The sequence below is a fragment of the Eptatretus burgeri genome, chromosome 9, assembly GCF_056783735.1.
Source record: "Eptatretus burgeri isolate ZD-2024b chromosome 9, Ebu_testis_v1, whole genome shotgun sequence".
Taxonomy (NCBI): domain Eukaryota; kingdom Metazoa; phylum Chordata; class Myxini; order Myxiniformes; family Myxinidae; genus Eptatretus; species Eptatretus burgeri.
In genome coordinates, this window is record NC_140969.1 from 62,738,490 (window position 1) to 62,759,767 (window position 21,278).

Here is a 21,278-nt window from a genome sequence, read left to right on the forward strand (position 1 = left end):
TCTCTCTCTCTCTCTCTCTCTCTCTCTCTCTCCATCTCTCTCTCTCTCTCCATCTCTCTCTCTCTCTCTCTCTCTCCATCTCTCTCTCTCTCTCTCTCTCTCCATCTCTCTCTCTCTCTCCATCTCTCTCTCTCTCTCCATCTCTCTCTCCCTCTGTCTGTACTTTGTCTGTCCAGATGTTCATCTCTGCTCATGGCCAATGCGTCGGCATTTTATCCTCTGTTGTGTAGCTCAAGTATGCTTAAATATTGCAAGGCCTACCATTTTTTTCCCCAAATGTAATACTTTTTGCAAGTCTCTCTCCACCCCAGAACTCCCCACAGATGACGTCCGTGCTGTTACCATCATATTATTTATCGACACTCAAACATCCTGAGCATTTTTACCATGCCCTTCAACGTTTGAATACACTGTTGTGTGGGTGCAGGAGAAGGATTTGAAACAGTACATGGATGACTGTGGGAACATCATGAGCATGCATAATGTTAAGGTAGGAAACGTAACCTTCTGAGCTCAACCGTCTGTAAAAGCCATGTTGTTTTGTGTGCAGTCATTGAAGAGTCGCTTAAACTTTATGAACATCAATTCATGTTTTTATGTTCTCCAAACGTGAAGTGATTGAAATCAGCAATATGAGACAAATTGGTTATTCTTTGATGTGTTGAATTTCGTGACTTCACAGATAACACAACGTTTTAGTGTTATCTGTCTTGCTTTTGTGTCCACCCAAACAAGAGCTTACTTGAGGTGGGGCAGTTTCTTTGCAACGTAATTTTGTTCAGATAAATTTTCCAGGAAAGAGAATATTGTGGACTTTCCAGGCAACAATTTAAACAAAATTTCCCTTCCCTGCAATGCTCTGAACATTTTGTACCTCTGCAGCTAGAGCTTCTCGAAGAAAGCCTTGAGACAACACAGTTTTCATCAGCATTTCAGTACAATTTTATGGGGAAGGCTTCATTAATTGTTGTGCTATATTGAGTTGAAAATAGAAGACGTTAAGAAAGGAGATAAATGAGAGGTTCAGGAAATTGGGAAGGAGGGAAGACAAAAATGGGGAAGTATGTTTTGGGTAAGGGTAAAGAAGGGGGGGGGAGTGGATAGAACACAGTGGGAAACATGTGGTGAGGATAAAAATTATTCCAATTTTGCGTAACTAATACGTGGATGGTTGCTTTCAACAACAGCACCACACATATCTTGGAAAAATGTTTTTACACATAATTATATCAGCATGTCCAGATCCCATAGTGTTTTACATCCCTCATTCTGGAAGGCAACCAGTGCTATTGAGTAATAGCAAATTGTGCCCAAAGCATTCTACTCATTTTGGCTGAAAAAAAAGCTTGGTCATGATGACTCTGAGAAACTTACATTTCGGGGGTGCTAAATTGAGAATAAAAAACTTGAAAAAGTAAAAGAAGGGAAACTACAAGAGTAGAAGACTGATGATTGCGAGTGTGGCTGACCCTGTGAGTCACAGTGGAGCAGCAGACACTGTGTTTCGTAAGGGGTGGTTCTGTCAACTTTTTTTTCATATGCTGCTACTCATTATATACTGGTATTATATACTGTGATATCATTTTATTTATTTTTGGGTACTTAGAATATAGGTCTTCCAGAATTTGGTCTCTGGAGGTTGCATTGTGTGTTTACTGGTTACCCTAAACTCTAGAATGTTATTGTATGCTGTTGCATTAAGTTTTCCCTTCAATGGAGCAAAGGGGCTGAACCTGAACCACGAAAAACAGCCCCAGACCATTATTCCTCCTCTACCAAACATTGCAGTTGACACTATGCTTTAGGACAGGTTGCATTATCCTGCCATCCACCAAACCCAGATTCATCCGTCCGACTGCCAGATGGTGAAGCGTGATTCATCACTCCAGAAAACGCATTTCCACTGCTCCAGATTCCAATGGCAGTGAGCTTTACACCACTCCAGCTGATGCTTGGCATTGTGCATGGTGATATTAGGCTTGTGTGTGGCTGTTTGGCCATGGAACACCATTTCATGAAGCTCTCGACGAACAGTGCTTGTACTGACATTCCTTCCAGAGTCAGTTTGGAACTCGGTAGTGAGTGATACAACCGACGACAGACGATTTTTCAATGCTACGCACTTCAGCACTCGGCGGTCCTGTTCTGTGAGCTTATATGGCCGACAACTTCACGGCTGAGCTGTTGTTGCTCTGAGACGTTTCCACTTCACGATAACAGCACTTACAGTTGAACGGGGCAGCTCTAGCAGGGCAGCAATGTGATGTACTAACTTGTTGGAAAGGTGGCATCCTATGACGGTGCCACATTGAAAGTCACTGAGCTCTTCAGTACGGCACATTCTACCGCCAGTGTTTGTCTATGGAGATTGCACGGCTGTATGCTTGATTTTATACACCTGTCTTCAATGGGTGTGAATGAAATAGCTGAACCACTCATAGAAGGGGTGTCCGCATACGTGTGCATGCGTGTGTGCGTGCGTGCGTGCGCGTTTGCGTGCACGCACGCGCAACCAGTCCAGCATTCTGCCCAATAGCCCAGGAGACTGCTTCAGCACCACTGATGCTCTGTTTTGAGTATGATCCTGATGGATGTATAGCCTGACTCTCAACCAACCACACCAGCTTGCCACTTCTTATATCCATTGTTAACAACACGAGCTGTAATAAATGAAATGTGAAACCATACTGAAGTAAAATAAGTTAAAGCCATTTTTTATTCAACCTCTTACTCCTTCATTGCACAACAATCAACGTGGTAGTAAGTTTTCAATGAAGCCATTTAATCTGGCTTTTTTGAATCAAACTCGCCCATTAGGCTTAAAACGACGTTGTGACCTTTTAAAAAAATTTAATTGTGTCTGTCATTTCCAGCTCTTCCTCTTCCAGCTCTTGCGTGGCTTGGCCTATTGCCATCGGCGCAGAGTACTCCACCGCGATCTCAAGCCACAGAACCTGCTCATCAATGAGCGAGGGGAGCTCAAGCTCGCTGATTTTGGTGAGAAGGTTTTCAAATTTGAAGACCAAAAGTGCTATTTTACACACAAGGCACTTCTATCATGTCTTCTGTAATTCTCATCCTATTCTCTTGCACTTTTCATTGGATCCCTTGCCTGCCATGTAGATTATAGTGCTAATTGATCTGAATTATGTTTAACAACTTGAATCGTGTTGCCCCACATAAGTGACAGTAGTTGCAGAATCATGATATACTTAACCTAGATTTTGCAAATCTGTTACACTGGTGGACAAGAAAAAAGAAAGATGTTTTCACGTTTACTGTACATAACTGAATGGAATTATTCAGTTTCGGTCCATGATATTTGTGTGGGAAAGGTGTAGACAATCTGGCCAAGGTGATCTTATTTACTTTGTCTTTTGGACAAGTTTACTTTTAGTGGGAAGAGGAAGTTTAAAAAAAAAAAAACTTTCTTGGAAATTGTTTTTTTGACATTACAGAGTAACTGAAGTTGATACAAATTGGTAGTTCTGTATCGTTTATGTGGATTTTGGTGCAATTTCACAGGGAGAGCTTTGTTGATTGGTTTCTTTACAGAGTTTTGTGTAGTATTAAATTATTTTAAAGAGTTTTTACAGTTTCTTTCAGTAGCTTGAGGTGTTCTTTTTCAAATACAACTGAAAATATATTATTAACATTATTACCCTCGCCGAAGGATTCGGAGAGGGTATTACATTTGGGTCTGTTTGTTTGTTTGTTAAGATGCAAGAAATTGGGATATGTCCCCCTCAGTCTGTCTGTTTGTCTGCACAGAACTTTCATGTTTTTCTCCGCAACCACTTGTCAGATTGAGACAAAATTTTCACCATTGGAGCGACTACTCATGTATAATATTTTATTGATAATTATGACGTCATAGGTCATGTGATGTGGTAGCCATGTTGTAAAAAACGGGAAAGAAATTATACTTAAACCCTACCTACTCTCTGAAACCGCACCAAGGAAAAAATTGAAACTTGGCACATGTCAAGTACTCCTCATGGGGAATAAGTGTGATTTTTTTTAATAATGTCATAATAATAATAAAGGTGCCTTAATTATGACGTCATAATTGCAAATGTAGAATGCTACATCTGATCAGTATGACAATGAAGTTGTTAAAACCACATAGTCACTGCATGGGAAACCGCACCAGAAAATGGCACCAAGCCGCTCTCTGGGTGGGAAACGTGTGTGAAGTATTTGTGTGATGGTATTCAATGCCAGGGCTCAGAAACCGCTGTGCAGCTTCTTTTCACGAGCGAATATGCTGACCGTTCCTCTCTTGCACCAGGTCCGTTCACCATGATCACCTTCCTCCTCAACCAGACCACGAGACAATTTCTGAGATCCTGTGATAAGGCCATGAGGCATGCTCTTCTTCCCTCCTCAGAAATGTACATGCCTCATTACTCAGCCGAACTCTCAATGGCAAGCATTTTCTTCAAGCGTGCAAACAAATTTGACTTGGCATGAACGCGAGAATTGTGCAGCCTTCTTCACCATGTCGAGGGGATGCCAGCGAGCTACATCCTTTAGCCTCCAATCACGTACCTCACACAACTCTCTTCTCCCCCAAACCTTCTAACCTCATGCCCATCCATCATCCACCCCAGGGGTGTGGTTTACTAGTTGTCATTCCTGGAGGTGGTGTTTTTGCCTGTTTGGAACGCTCGGCTTGGTTGTTGTTGTTTTAAGGACATGTTTCCTTTTTATCGCCGGTCTTGTAAATTAACAAAAAAAAGGAAAAGGTTACAGGGTAATGGCATACTGGGAGAAATTATCCTTAAACCATACCTAATTAACACAACGCCACCCACCCGCCCCCCCCCCCCCCCCCGTGCAATGACACATAACAACTTCAGCTCACAGTTTTCCCTACTTAAATTACATCGAGATGTCTCCTGCTCGTTATGCTACTCTACACGATCCTATCTTTACTGTTAAGTTCATCCATCTACCCCACAAACATAACACCCCCTTCCCGGAACAGTAGCTCCTGCATGGTTCAATACAGGCACTGCCATTCCAGCCTTACCATTTAGCGACTCACACATAATTAACCTTTGAAATAAATTATGAGCGACTGTGGGAAGTGAGCCATAGCTAACCTACCCATTGTCCTGAATGTTCTACACCCCTTAAACACAACAATTCAAATATTTGCAAAACTTTTGGTTCCTCACTCCTGGGACGGGTATAAAATGTCAGAAAGCACATAAAAATCGACCGTAACAGACAAAACATTAACTAAAAAACTCATTAACGTTTATACAACCCCTTCTCAAGACTGTGTTCTCTGGTGGATGCCAAAATACACAACATTACCCATGGAACCATCCCTATTTACCTAATCTAAATTTTTGTGGGCCCTGTTTCTCTGGTTCAGGATAGTGACATGGATCAAGTGAACCTTCACACACACACATACACACATACACACACACACACACACACACACACACACACACACACACACACACACACACACACACCAATAGTCAATTTTTCATTTCAACCCTGCAAGACCATGCTTAAATGTTATTACACACATGTGTGATCCTGAACTAGGCAGCGGGGAGGTAATGTATGACAAAGATGGTGGGAGCACTTCTGTTTGTGGTGCCCACAGTCCCAGAAACAAGTCACCCGACTTACGACTTCGGCCTCCCCCAGGTCCCCAAGGGTCTCCTTAAGGCGCAGTCACACCTTGACGTTTTAGCCAGCTTATGCCGATTTTTGGAAAATTTGTGTAAAACGCTGGTACTGGGTAAGTTTTGATAACATTGAGAGCACGCTGAAAAACACTGCCATACGTCGTAGTACGCTGGCTTTAAACGTTGAACTTTTTGGTTGTCCTCAAATTTTCCATGCTTGAAATTTTATGACTTATGCCAGCGTATGACTCACACGTTCCGCATAACACTGGCCATAAGTTGTAGGAACGTTACGCGACCGTTGACACATGTCGACACACGTTACTTGTAAGTTACTCATAAGCCGAAACACGTCGAGGTAATGTTAGCGTACCCGAAACTTATTTCTAACCTATGAGTAACGTGTTGTACGCACGATATGCGATCGTTGACACACGTCGACAAAAGTTACTTGTAAGGTGTTCATAAGTCGAAACACGTCAAGGTGTCAACAACACCGTCATGCCGAAGGAAAAAAAAAAAAGATGGAGTCTGGAACACTGACGCTAATCATTACCTTGATGTGTTTCGACTTATGAGCACCTTACAAGTAACTTTTGTCGACGTGTGCCAATGTTCCCATATCGTGCGTACAACTTATTCCCATCGCATGCGGAACGTGTTTCATACGGCAAGTACGTCGTAAAATGTTTAACAAGTTTATAATTACAAGACGTACTCCACTTAATACGACGTATGATAGCGTACTTTAGCGTTCTATTCACGCATACCAAACTTACCCATACCGTATTCGACGTGCGCCAGCATTTTAGACGCATTTTTCAGAGGTCGGCATACGCTGACAAGATCGCCAAGGTGTGACTGCGATATTGACACTTCCATTTCTCCGGCGGTTATGATTTGAATCATTGTGCGGCAGGTTTTTAATAGGCTACGTCACGTCATCGTCGGCGATACGTGCAGCGTGCTATGCATAAGTTAGACTATCGTTGGGCATAGGTTGTGAACGCTGACAACAGGCTAAGCATTCGTTGGTATAAGTTATCTATAAGACAACGAAACGTTCTGTGTCTGTGAATAATATGTTATGCATACGACCAACCCGTTATGAATACGTCCGAATCCTAAAAAAAACATCAAAAGTTCAATGTAAGCCTGCGTTTTACATACATTTTGATACGTTGCCATTGTTGGCTTAAACGTCAAGGTGTGACTGGGCCTTTATCGTTGGTCACCCAATCAAACCCCCCTCCCAATGGGTCCCCATTTCCAGACACTACCAGCGACCGGAGCTGCATTCACCGTTCCTCCAGAGCTTGATCCATTCCTGCAAACCCACATGTCTTCCCCACTCACAAAATCTAACATGTCATTCCCTCACTTGCTATCATTCAATTCTCAAACATTGCAATGCAAAAATGGTGATCACATTCCGACACTGCCATGGCCTGCTTACATGTTATAATCGACATTCATTCTCCAAAAACAACTCAATTCTTGACACATAACACACATCAACATTACAAGACAATTCTGGTTTCCAAACTGATTCCATTACCGACCATCAAGTCACTCTCACCCACTCCCATCCAAATTACCCATATCCCAATTTCTCAGCAAAACTGAAGCCTTCGGATAGGAAGCATCAAGGCACCTTATCCTAAGTACAGGTCATCATAGGTTGGTTGGGTCCAAGAGTGTCATCCACCCCTTCTAGTTTTCTTTGCACCTTCCAATCCACCCCTGTGGATTTGTTGCTTTCAATCTCTAGATTCCATACCCCTTTTGTTTTTCTTATTCTAAATTTACCCATTATTCCAAAATCTTGTGGACAAACCTGATGATCTTTGAGTGTAGTTGTAGACTTCAAGCACAACCTCATTGAGGAGATGCCAAAGAACCAGGCCAGTCACAGGAACTGTCGATACAATCTTGCAAGAGGCAGCAGGATCAATGCCTGCATCCTCCTCCAGGATCTAGTAGACCCAATGTTCTCTAATCCACTCCCAGAAGCTAGCATCCTCCTCCAGGATCTGGTAGACCCAAGGTTCTCTCACTCACTCCCAGAAGCTTGCATCCTCCTCCAAGATCTGGTGAGACGCAAGGTTCTCTCATCCACTCCCAGAAACCTGTGTCCTCCTCCAGGATCTGGTACACCCATTGTTCTCACATCCATCCCCAGAAGCCTGCATCCTCCTCCAGGATCTGGTAGATCCAATGTTCTCATATCCACTCCCAATCAGTGCCTGAATCCTCCTCCAGGAAAAACTATGTGAACAGCTATAATCCAGACAGACATTCCCACAGCCCAGTGCACCCAATTAAAACTGTATATCTTGGGCACGCCAGGATGAGGGTGAAACAAAACCATGCCCGGGTGAACCACAACCAGCATGACGACAATAAATCCTGGGTATGCATGGATGCTGACAACTGTACTCCACCATCCACGATAGACAAAAGCCAGACAAACAGCCACTATGGTTAATGTGAACGCTATCACCATAGCTGTCCTTTGGATCTGATACCAGACTTTTTGGAAGCACAGCTGTTGAGTGTGCCAGGCAAATTGGTAAAATCGTGCAACAAGCATTCTAAAACTGATCAGGACCAACTACTGTCACCATCAGAGCCGCGCATGCCCCGAGGTATAGTGGTCCATGTCTGCCAATCATCTCAGCTTCATTGAGCCCTTGTTGTGCTTGTTCGGCTTGCTGCCGGCACAGCCAATCCAATTCAGCTTGCAGGGCTAGGGCTTCAGCCTGCACATGCTCCCAACAGCTGTGATCACTGTCCAACTCGGCTTCGAGCTCACGTACTCTCTCCCGAAGACTTTTAACCACTTTCTGTGCTTCACTCTTGAAGGACTAGAGTTCAGTATGCAATGCCCTGATCTGCTGGCAAGTGTCCACCTCAGACTGAAACCCCCCTCCAGAAAGCTCATCTTCCTCATCAATCTCCTTCTTGCCTCCATTGCAACAATTATCATCCATTGGCTCACTCCCCTCTACACATTCCTCAACTTCAAACTCCTACTCAAAGTAGTATAACCTCTGGAGCATCCTTCTCAACCACTGGATTGAAAGAAGACTGACAAAGTCCTTCATAACATTCTGCACGGATCTCATTGCCAAAAAGTCCAGTATTTGGCAATTCACCTTCATCATGAAATTCATCCAGATGTTTCTCCTCAATATCTCTTGCTGAAGAATCAAGGCTTGTAGAAAGAGTGACAATGAAGAATAGATTAGGCACAACAGAACAAAAGGAACAGTATAAAGAGAGGGAGGAAACACCAACGGCAGGGTTGAGGAACAAAATGGAGAGACTTGGACAGATAATAAGGGATGTGGGGTGGAATGATGGGTAAGGGAGGACACAAAGGGTGAACAAGATGGATACACCAGGAAAAGATGCTCCAGTTAGAAATATAGTACATAAGAATTGTACTCTCATATACTACAGTAGTCTGCAGAGAATTACTACAGTAAAGGAATGTTATTTTTGCCTGGGCTATACATACGTAAGAACTTCAACTTGTTTGTCAGAATCGACAGAAACTTTGTTGGAATCCAAAGATATTTATCTTATCTGGGTAAGTTGTCTTAATCAGATGTGTCTGATAATAAGTTTAAGTTCTCGCTTAATGTCACAACTTCTATGAACAGACAAACAGCAACTCTCTTATTAAGAGGACTTTCACATCTGTGGCCAAATCTATGTTTGTCTCACGAACAAAAGCCTTGCAGCACGAATCTTATCTAGAGTATTCAACAGTAGTATGGTCACCATTTTTAAAAAAGGATATAGTTGTGATGGAATGTGTGCAGAGAAGAGGGACCAATATTGTTGCATCAGTTAAGGAACTGAGGGTATGAGTAAAGGCTTGGAACATTGGGCCTGCCAACATTGGGATATAAATGTGAATGCGCTGATATGGTGCAGTTCAATATAATGCATAGCTCAGATCAAGTAAACACTCAGACTATACATCAATCCAATATTCAAAGCAGCAGGGGCCACAAAAGGTCAAATCTTTGAGAAAATAATTTCTGTCTTCGAGCAGTTAATGCGTGGAATGAACTCCCGGTATCGACTGTGAATGCCCAGTCTGTAAACAGCTTTATAAGTGAACTGAACACTGCCTGGAACTTTTAAATCCACTAAGTTCAGTATTAATTAAACCACATTCACACATTTTTAGAATGTTAGTGGTCAAAATTAGTCCACCAACCATTGCTTACAATGACTTTACATTTCAAGGTATTTGTCTGTCATTAATGTTTCTTCTTTAGAAATGCTTTCTTCTCTTTTATCATTTTTAGGCTTGGCAAGAGCAAAATCTGTGCCAACGAAGACCTATTCAAATGAGGTGGTCACTCTGTGGTACCGCCCACCTGATGTTCTTCTTGGATCTACAGAATATTCCACTCAAATTGACATGTGGTGAGCATTTTGGTTTGGTTACTCATATGTGACTTCTTATTCTTCTTGAATATGGCAGCTTGGCTACTGGGTAGCGATCATTTTGGTGAGGTGTGGCTGTGCCACTGATAATAGAACACTGGTACTCATTTCACCGACCTCACAAGGATGACAGGCTGAGTCAACCCCACCTGGTGTTAATTCAGCGGCCAACGGAGCTCGAACTCCAGACCCTAGGTCCAAAGCCAGCCACCCGAACCGCGAAGCCAACACCAGGCTTGCCATGACTGATATTCCCCCTGTCTACAGCAGGGGTCAGTAAACCACTTGCACTGTGGCACGTGAACAGTCAAAATTGTGTCCCCTCCCCCCTCCCCGCAAGGGGGGGGGGATTTTTTGTGCCTGTGATGTGACCCTGGATGGGACTACCAAGATGTATGCAAAATGTGATCAGGTGAAAATCGTGAGTCATTCCCTTCCCCTCTCCCCTCACACGGGGAGGGGGGCTTCCCATGATCTGACCTTTGGTATTACCAACACATCTGCAATTTATTTTATTATTCTCTGACAGGAACACAAACAACACGGATAAACATCGTAAAAGGTACCGTTAGTGGCTGGACATAGATACACTTGCTCCATTATGGATATATTTATGATTTACTGGCAATTCTGACAAGTATGTATTTGATTAGTTTCATGATGAGATGTATCCAATCGAGATGGAATTTATAAAGGAAAAGTAAACTCACCCTCAAGTTTCTTTTTTTTTTAAATTACAAATCGACATATATATATATATATATATATATATATATATATATATATATATATATATATATATATATATATATATATATATATATATATATATATACCGGGCGTAGTGGCGTGCGCCTGTAATCCGGCTACTCGGAGGCTTGGGTTGGAGGAACGCTTGAGGACGGGAGCTCTGCACAGGGCTGCGCTATGAGAGGGTGCAGGGCAGCCTGGAATCATGGTGAAACCCAATCCTTATCCCTTTGTCGTAAGAAGGTGACCAGGGTTGCGTCAGGAAGGGCATCTGGCGTAAAACCTGTGCCAAATCAGTATGCGGATCATAACGGATGATCCGCTGTGGCGACCCTTAACGGGAGCAGCCGAAAGACGAACAACAACATATATATATATATATATATATATATATATATATATATATATATATATATATATATATATATATATATATATATATATATTGAAACGCAAAAGAAACTTACCACCTTTTAAACCTTCAAATATCAACAATAACACTGCGTGTAGTAAATGTGTGAACTTATTTGTGGACAATAGTGTCCTCACTGTCAGACAAAATGGTCACGGATCGTCACTTGAACCTTCAATGGTCACTTCATAGCACAGCTGTTGAACAGCCGTTTTGACTGTCAGTGATTAGCCAAGGGGTACGGGATGATTTTAATGAGCTGCACGTGATGTCTTGATATTTGGCTTTAAAAAGGCTAGTGCAAAATGGGAATTTCAATCAACATGTCACGATTGTCAAGGGATCAACGGCAGTGTGCCTTGGGCATACTGCAAGGCGGATTGAGCTACCGTGAGGTGGCACGTCGCCTTGGCTGTTCATACCAGACGATATCGGCCCTGGTGGACAGAGACACCCTCCAAAACTCTGCAGATGACAGACCTCCATCAGGGAGGCCAAGAGTCACCACTGCAAGGCAGGACAGGCAAATGGTCCTAAGTCAGATGGCTTCAGATATTGAGGACTGAGTGGGACAGAATCCAGCGGCAATCCATCCAAAGACTGGTAGGCAGTATGCGCCGACGATGCACTGCCTGTATCCAAAACAATGGTGGCCACACATGCTATTGAAAGGGGACTGACATTGCACCCTGTGCTGTTCAGTACTGCAGAACAAACTTATGAGATGGTGTATCTTGGTCAAAAACTTGACATGTTATCAATAAAATGCCAATGTTTCAATTAGCAATGGTTGGTTTGTTTTATTTTGAACTGTTACAATTTTATTACATTTCAAACAAGTGGTAACTTTCTTTTGCATTTCAGTATATGTATATATGTATGTATATGTATATATATATATATATATATATATATATATATATATATATATATATATATATATATATATATATATATATATATATGTGTGTGTGTGTATAAGCCTGGTGTTGGCTTAGTGGTTAGGGTGGTGGCTTGGGATCTCAGGGTCCTGAGTTCAAGCCCCGTTGGCTGCTGAATTAACACCAGGAGGTTGACTCAGCCTGTCATCCTTCCGAGGTCGGCAAAATGAGTACCAGTGTACTGGTCCCGGTGTATGCCCCGGTTAGAATAGGTGTACCATATCCCTGTGTGTCGTAAGAAGCGACCAGGGTTGGCGTCAGGAAGGGCATCCGGCCATAAAACATTGCCTCAAGAAAAAGCCAACCCCTGCACAGCAGGGAAAAATGGCTGTAAAAACGGTCTCATATATATATATATATATATATATATATATATATATATATATATATATATATATATGTGTGTATATATTTATATATATATATATATTTATATATATATGTATATATTTATATATATATGTATATATTTATATATATATATATATATATATATATATATATATAGATATATATATATATATATATATATATATATATATATTTATATATATATATATATATATATATATATATATATATATATATATATATATATATATATATATATTTATATATATATATATGTCATACTACATTGGTTAATAAATGGGTGGCTTTTCCTTTCCACATTGTACGAATGCCTTTCTTCAGCATAAATATTCCCAGAAATCTCTTATATGGTACAGTTGCAGGTGAAACAATCAGGACAGTGAGAGCAACTACACGCAGCACTGAACATATCAATAGATTAAAACAGCTCATTCGACATTTGCTAACACAGGGAGCTGCAGTTATCAGATGAAAAACAAATGTTCATGAAGATCACGAAACAATACCAAATTAAATTTGATGAATACAATAACAATGGAGATTGATTGCTGATGAAGGATTAATATTAACTAGCAGAGCGATCTTGTTCCTACGCGCGATCTTGTTCCAAGCATGCAACACATTCTTCTGACTCATACCTTTATTTGGGCGGTGTATAGGCAACTGACATGTCTGTATAGGCAAGTAATAATAATAACTCAGGTTATGTGCATGAAGCAAAAACAGACCTTCTGCTTATAATTCAAAACACCTCACTCCACTGGAAAATGCGGGGACAGAAATACTCCACTGTAAATGGTAGAGACTTGTAATACCCTCTCCCACCTGGAGGTGGTGTGACATGACACACATTGACATAGATAATTTACATCCCCCCTCACCCTCTCAAGACCACCAGCAAAGATTATAATACCCCTATACATTAATTGGGGTCATGCTGATCCTCTGTAGTAAGTCTGGATGTAATCAGGCCAGATCTGTAGGAGAAGTGTGACAAACAAACCCACAAACAAACAAACACTGGTCTGTGAATTATCATAAGGATACACTAGTGAGGTACCCGTGTTATGCACAGGAGGGAGCCTGAAAGCAAACACAATGTAGAAACAGCGAATGCCAAACCATGAACCAATAAATTCCACATTCATTTGACACCTTCAGTCGAACGCCAGGCATGGACAGCCGGTTCGTGAATGACTTGGGCAAAGAAAAACTTGCTGCAGCTGACGAATTTGCAAATTCCGAATCCGTGAATGTGACGGGTGAAAACCCTCACATAGTTTCCTCATTCTGCTTTAAACTCAATCTCTCAATATTTTAATTCCAAAACAGCATCATTCCAATCACAAATTAAAACTATCCCTCCATCCATTGGGACCATACTCTGTACAGAGCGTTGGTGCTGCGCAGCAGTCTCCTGGGATATTGCGCACAATCCTGGATGGGTCTCCACTCCAATGCAGGATACTCAAATGGCTCAATTATCCCAGCAAGCTGGTACTCATTTTGCCAACATCAGAAGGATGACAGGCTGAGTGAGTCTGTTACGGATTTGGAAACCTTGTGCACACAAGCAGCCAGAGTCCCCGTAGTTCAGTTATTTCGATAAGTATGTGTTTATAGTTAGAATCCATCTCCTTCTGTCAAATGGGAATTTTGTGTGTGCGCTACGAGTTATTTTTTTAGTCAGGTTTATTACATCTACAACAACAACTACTACTCCATCCACTACAACGCCACAGTCCTTCATTCTTCCCGGTCACCATTGCCCACGTGTTTTTTGCTGAAGGCGTGGACGGAGCTTCCATCGCCTCAGATCGAGGCTCTGCCCCAAGGCAGGGCATGGATGTTCCCTCCAGCGAATGAGCGAAGGGCGAGCATGACACGCATGCCCCAGCCAATCGGGAGGTAACCGCGAGTCGTCCGACAACCCCTCGTCCAATCAGGAGGCGAGTGGGAGGAGAAGAGACGCCTGTTAGGTTGTTAGGACCCCGTGGTTGTTAGGACCAGGGTTCAGCAGAGGAGTGATCGTGGCGACTGCCGAGCGTCTGGAGTGATCGGGGCGTTTGGTCTGGCTGTGCGCGTCTGCCTCGCCTGGTGTGGCCTGATCAAGGGAGCTGTTTCGGGCTCGATCGCTGGTCGCCTCGTCATCTCTCACTCGTCCGCCTTCATGCTGGCTGGCGTCCGACGCTCTTTCCCTCGTCCCTGGTGCTACGTTGTGGCGGTGGGTTCGAGTTCTGCCACAGGACAGGCTCGACTAGACCGCATGAGGCGGACAGGTGCACACAAAGGCCGCGGCCATTAAGAGTCCATTTTCGTGTGTGTGTGTGTGTGTGTGTGTGTGTGTGTGTGTGTGTGTGTGTGTGTGTGTGTGTGTGTGTGTGTTTTCGTATGCCCCGTCTGTAAGTAGAATCGTTAAGTGCCTTGTTCATTGTACATTACATTTCTTTATTCGTGATAATTCTGCTCTGTTTCTCCCCTCCCCGATTATTCTTTGTAAAATGAACCCCTGTTGAATGTACCAACTCGTTTTTTGTGCTTTCTCCCATTGACCAAGCAAGGTGCGTGTTGAGAAATAGTAAGGCCGTTCGTGCTGTAAATTGTTCATTTGGTCCGGCGTGGCTTTGGTAACTTCCGCTCGGTTACGCCGGATCCAGGTCGGTGATAGCGATTCGATTCGGACAAAGTCTGCCGAGGGTGTGGTTTCTCCGGTAGTTGGACGGCGTGAGTACTTAGGTATATTGGAATTAGACAAGTGGACCCTACCTCAGGTCGTCAAAATATTGGCGACCACGGTCCTCGAAGTGACCCGTGACCTTTCGGAGTTGTCCGAGAGTCACAACCTAAATTCCGGGTGTTCGATGGGAGATGACTCCACTGCTCCACCCAGTGGTCGTTTATAGCCACCGAACCCTGGCCAACAAGTCAACCCCACCTGGTGTTAATTAAATGGACAAGCAGGATTTGAACTCATGACCCTAGGATCCCAAGCAAATTAATACTGTTATATTAAACCACACCATCTATCTATAATTCCAGCAGTCTGTGTGTGTGTGTGTGTGTGTGTGTGTGTGTGTGTGTGTGTGTGTGTGTGTGTGTGTGTGTGTGTGTCTGTGACCGCTGTTTCTCGACAACCACTGGTCCGATCTCATTGAAACTTGCCAGGTATATTGCTGGGGACCTGAGGATGTGCCTTTTCAAGGTTTGATATTAATCGGACAAGTGCCTCCCAAGTTATGGCCATTTATTTACCAACCAATGACAACACACGTTGCGTGGGCGTGGCCGATGGGGGAAGGAAAGCTCAGCTGCGTTCCCCATTACGGGTTACAACGTACGGGCTTCCGGAGAGTGATGACTTCGTGTATTCTCATAATTTCTCGATTTCTTATGTGCATTTATCGATAAACACAATGACCCAAGTTAGGATAATTTTCATCTTAGATGGTGCATAAATTTCGGTAATATCAGAGTGAGCTGGTATGCTCCGAACCAGGAAGTAAATTTTTTTTCTCTCTTCTCTTCTCTTTTTGTTTTTCCTTGCGACGACATTGCAAAAAGGCAAAATACGTTGGCGCTAATTGAATAATTGGCCATTAAAACGAAATTGCGAATAATCGTAACTGCGATATGCGAACTTCCGGGCCACGCACGTACGGGCACGCGAGAGTGAAGAAACGGCCTGTGTGGTTGTTGTTTCTTGCTCGCGGTTGGAATATTTACTTATTAAATTTTTATTATTATTATTTTTTTTTTATGGGCACGTACTAGTTCATATAACAAAATGCAATGTGACAAACACTCATGAGATAAACGTATATTTGATGCCGTTCTCAGATGACACCCAATTCGGACAAATCTGCCAGGGAGAAAGGGCAGATACAAAACATTTCATAAGGATTGAAAATTAAAATTATAATTGTATTGCGAAATTAATGAAACCTCCCAATCACCTTAGAATGGATAAAAGCAGGGTCGTTTGGATGGAAACTCAACATCACAATCGTATTGAGCTATCAAACCAACTAATGTTTCTGCTGAACCCGTGATTATGTTTACTTCTGGATCAGGAGCAGTTTTGTGTCGATCGAAAGTCAAAATCGTAATTGTATTGACGTATTTATGAAACCTCCCACCCACCTTCGGACATCCGCTGGGCCCCAAAACTTCCACAGAAGGTTTGGTGGGGCTCGCCCCCAAACTGAGGGAGTAGTTTTTGGTCAGACGGACGGACAGACGGACACTCCTGCTTTATAATGTAGATTTTAAAACATTTTCAGTTGTTGCTAAAGGGGTGCAGTAAAGCACATGGAAAATCCATTAAATGACAGTTTTTGTTGATGAATAACAGCTCCATTCAGTTGTAAGCAAAATGCATTATTATAAAATAGATTTGTGTGATGATGACTGAATATTTGATAATACTTGAAATCCTCTAGCAAGGAAGGTAAACAAATGGAAGAACAAAAAGGAACCCGGAGAAGTAAAGAGTAAAGATGGAGTCATCAGGAGGAACCTGGATAGGATTCGGGTTTCAGTCGCTACTCCCCTTCCCTCAAACTCATCCAGGCACAGCCAAGTGAGACTTACAGAAAACTTTCTGCAAGAATTCACTTGTCCTTAGAGAGATAGACAATGGAAGAGAGAAATAGAGAGTACAAGGGATGAAAGAGAAGAAGCAGCAAGAATTATAATGAATGAAGAGAACTGTGAAAAAAAAAATTCGAAAGAAATGTGAAAGGAACAAAGAGCAAAGATCAAACATCGATTGGAAAAGTTGTAACCTCTGAGTTGAGAGTTTGAAACTGAAATCGTTTGCCCGGTTCACTGACTGTATGGACGCAGCTTAAGTGATGCATCGACTGATGTGGACCCCCCCCCCCCCCCGCTGAAGATGTAGACCCACTGTTTGTAGATGTTCGAAACGGTAAGAGTTGAATGCAACCCAGACGTTGATCCAGGCAGTTTGGAACTTTGATGTTTGCAATCAAAATGAAGTTGAGCACAGGTTGTTGTCGAATTATTATTATTTACACCATCCTTTAAATGTTAATGTAATGCTTTAGGAATATCCGGTACTGTTGAAAAATGATTTTATAATTGCTGTGAGGAACGTGTGCGCGTGTGCCGCTTTGTTGCAGGGGTTTGGGGTGCATATGCTTTGAGATGGCTGCTGGGCGTCCCTTGTTTCCCGGTTCAACTGTCGAAGATGAGCTACACCTCATATTTCGAATGCTTGGTACAGTTCTTTCCCATCCCAACTTAAACCTCTCAAAATACTGTTACTGAGTGCAAGCTGTTTGTAATTATTTCTCATTTTCGGTGTTGATGCAGGAACTCCTGTTGAAGATACTTGGCCTGGAATTTATTCGAATGAAGAATTCAAGACGTATGGGTTTCCCAAATACAGACCTGAGCCACTCATTAACCATGCTCCGAGGTGCCAGTTGCAGGACTTTTGTTTCTTCAAATATTTACCATGCTTATCCGCAACCCCACCAAATGTTTGGATATGCCAGTTTCATTCCTTCAGGTTATTGAAGAGTTTATCAACCTTGAAATAGTGAGGAACAAGAATAGCCAACAATTACATGTCAGAAAAAAGAATTTCATGAATCATCATTGTTATTATCTTTTCTTTATCTGACAGATTGGATGTGGAGGGCTTGGATTTGTTGTCAAAATTTCTGCAGGTATGCCCAAACTAGCTTCCACTCCATGAAATGTAAGTGTCACTCCTGCACAATAACTAGAGAATAAACACAAGTTGCCATGTAACATTCCTTGCAGTACGAAGCAAAGAAAAGGATCTCTGCAGAATCTGCAATGAAGCATCCATACTTTCGTTGCTTTGGGGAAAAGGTCCACTCTTTGCCTGATGGTGGGTATTAAACAAAAAATCCAAACACACTTCACCACCGATTCATGATTGGGGAATGCATATTCACATTTGAATGATGTAAATGTTATGGTTTGCTGCAACATTTATGATGGATTTCTGCAATGTGCTCCTCCTGGCATGCAAACGCGTTTTGACCTCTGCTCCTTTCTTTCTGATGGCCTCGTTACAGTTGCCTCCATTTTTGCACTCAAAGAAATCCAACTGCAGAAGGATCCTGGCTACAGAACGTCAGCGTACCGAGAATCAGGTAAATTGGCTTCTCCAGCCACGGACATGGCCGACCGAAGATTAGTTAAAATATCATTCGTCAACCTGACAGCGATTGTTTTCACTCAACGTTGTATGTGTATCTCCTCCGTTCCTTTCCTCTGCTCTCCGGGTCACTCTGCCGGCTTTTGCTCGTTCTTGCAAAAGCCCTGACTGCGGTCATTGACCCATGTCCCTCTGCTACGCACTCCATCTCCATGCTCGAGTGTGTGCACAATTAGAACTTCACACTCCCTTCTTTCAAGGTGCTTTGCTTTCCTGCACTGTTAAATGCTTGTCCGTTTTCTCCTTTGAACGACGATAGTCCGCGACAACAGTAACGGCCTTCTCCGTCCTCAAAACGTTTTCTCTTGTGACGTTAGACTTGAACTTACATGCCGTGTCTCTTCAAAAGGAAGGCCTCTGCATGAACGCACCCTTGTACCCTTGCACACACGTTGTTCCACACCTTTTGTTTTCTCTATAGACTGACTTTCTTCTCCTTTGGGCTCTTGTTTATCATTACAGGCACCAAGAAAAATCGAAGGCAGAGCATGCTGTTTTAGGCCTTGGAAATCATCTGCGGGGCACACACCAGGCAAACACGAGTCATTCGCACAAAAGAAAAAGAACAAAAAAAAACAAACTTTACCCACGCGGACCAAGAAAGGTTTTGCTCTGGGGAGCAGCACCTAAAGCCAAACTACAAATCCCCTCAAACAGTCGTGTGATTTTTTTGAGCGGGCTTCCAAAAGAGATATATTCAGATGTCAATGTTATATTTGAAATGATTGTCAATTTAAACTGGATCTTCTTCATCGTCGATGAAGTTTCTGTAATTAATATAACTGTGGTCTTGTACAGGAGTCGTATTGGTCACGGTGTCCAGTCGTGGGTGCCATTTTTGCACCATGGCAGTGACTGTGATAACATATGGTTATTATTATTAATTTGTGTGTGTGTGTGTGTGTGTGTGTGTGTGTGTGTGTGTGTGTGTGTGTGTGTGTGTGTGTGTGTGTGTGTGTGTGTGTTTGAACCCTCCCCGCCGGAGTATTGTATAGTTTAGAATAATTTATTTATTAACTTTTTCGCAACAAAATGATCCATTCGACAACACTCGATCTCAGAACGGAACGGTACAGGTACTCTGGGAAACCTGTATATTTAATGCGACGAGAATGTTGGCTCAGATCTTTGTGGATCTGCACAAACTCTCAGAGCCCTGGGCACCTTTTAGATAACCTTTATTGATGGTTCACGTCCACTGGCTGGGCGTGCCGACCAATTTATTCAAATTGAGCGAAGAACGGATGGCTTCCATGGTTTTCTCAATTTCCTGATGAGTGCAAAATGCTCGTCATCCCCAATCAGCCCGATCAAGCTTGTGCAGGGGAACAGAGACGCATTCGAAAAACCTCTTTCCATTGCAGGGTTGCACTGCATCAGATGCACTGCCCCGCGTTGTTACGTGCTTAGTTATCCGTGAATGAAAGTTGATACCTGTTTCTTGCAAGAAATAGTCTGGACTGCTGATTTTATTTTCCAGTCAAGATGTACTCTAGACTACTTTCAGTGTAAGTGCTGTTTTAACCTCTTAAACGAGTAGTAAACACCCATGACGTCACAATCTTCTTACGGTTAATAATTATATGGGTTGAAAAAGTAGTTCCTCCACTCCGCCTTTTCCATTCTCTCTCTCTCTCTCTCTCTCTCTCTCTCTCTCTCTCTCTCTCTCTCTCTCTCTCTCTCTCTCTCTCTCTCTCTCTCTCTCTCTCTCTCTCTCTCTCTCTCTCTCTCTCTCTCTCTCTCTCTCTCCTTGCTCTCTCTTGCTCTCTCTTGCTCTCTCTTGCTCTCTCTTGCTCTCTCTTGCTCTCTCTTGCTCTCTCTTGCTCTCTCTTGCTCTCTCTTGCTCTCTCTTGCTCTCTCTTGCTCTCTCTTGCTCTCTCTTGCTCTCTCTTGCTCTCTCTTGCTCTCTCTTGCTCTCTCTTGCTCTCTCTTGCTCTCTCTTGCTCTCTCTTGCTCTCTCTCTCTCTTGCTCTCTCTTGCTCTCTCTCTCTCTTGCTCTCTCTCTCTCTCTCTCTCTCGTTATTTTTATGGGTTTTCCACAAGCCTGTGCAACTCTTGTGATTGATATAAAACAAATATCGCCGTGGATGTTGTTGCAGGTTTGGATTTGGAAGCATATTTTTATTTGTTGTATGGTAGTTGTACAGTACATGATGACACTCTCTTTCATTGGGCGTAATGATGCTTTCCCCCCCCCCCCCTTTCATGATACGTAAAAGGCGAGCTGTATTGTTTTGTAGCATGAAAAACTAACTTATTGACCCATTCCTTGCTGCAGTGAGTGCAAGTTAATTTGGAGTTGAAACCTTGTATCGTAGTCACCAGATTTCTCTCACCGGTGTTGCTTACAGCATACTAAGTAAGATGTGTATTTCACCGTTACACACAAACAGGGTGCAATTTCTTTTTTTGAAGTCCTATAATCTTGACATTGAGAAGATGGTGGGTTATTGTAGACCAAGTTGTAG

General features: G+C 42.6%; 1 protein-coding gene across 7 annotated transcripts in view; it reads left to right on the top strand.

Annotated features, from left to right (window-relative positions):
- Window positions 1-19,770, top strand: part of CDK17 (cyclin dependent kinase 17) — a 172,011-nt gene extending 152,241 nt beyond the window's left edge. For 4 of the 7 annotated variants that reach the window (XM_085895356.1, XM_085895355.1, XM_085895354.1 and 1 more), the window contains 10 exons: window positions 428-490; window positions 2,874-2,997; window positions 9,980-10,100; window positions 17,738-17,835; window positions 17,931-18,036; window positions 18,247-18,289; window positions 18,387-18,477; window positions 18,668-18,745; window positions 18,913-19,010; window positions 19,273-19,770. In XM_085895356.1, coding sequence (XP_085751482.1) covers window positions 428-490; window positions 2,874-2,997; window positions 9,980-10,100; window positions 17,738-17,835; window positions 17,931-18,036; window positions 18,247-18,289; window positions 18,387-18,477; window positions 18,668-18,745; window positions 18,913-18,986 — 798 coding nt within the window. In that variant the 3' untranslated portion in view covers window positions 18,987-19,010; window positions 19,273-19,770. Of the gene's footprint in view, window positions 1-427; window positions 491-2,873; window positions 2,998-4,291; window positions 4,429-9,979; window positions 10,101-17,737; window positions 17,836-17,930; window positions 18,037-18,246; window positions 18,290-18,386; window positions 18,478-18,667; window positions 18,746-18,912; window positions 19,011-19,272 lie in introns of all 7 variants that reach the window. The other 3 variants (XM_085895358.1, XM_085895359.1, XR_015061715.1) reach the window with 2 other exon arrangements.
- The last annotated feature ends 1,508 nt before the right edge of the window (window positions 19,771-21,278 follow it).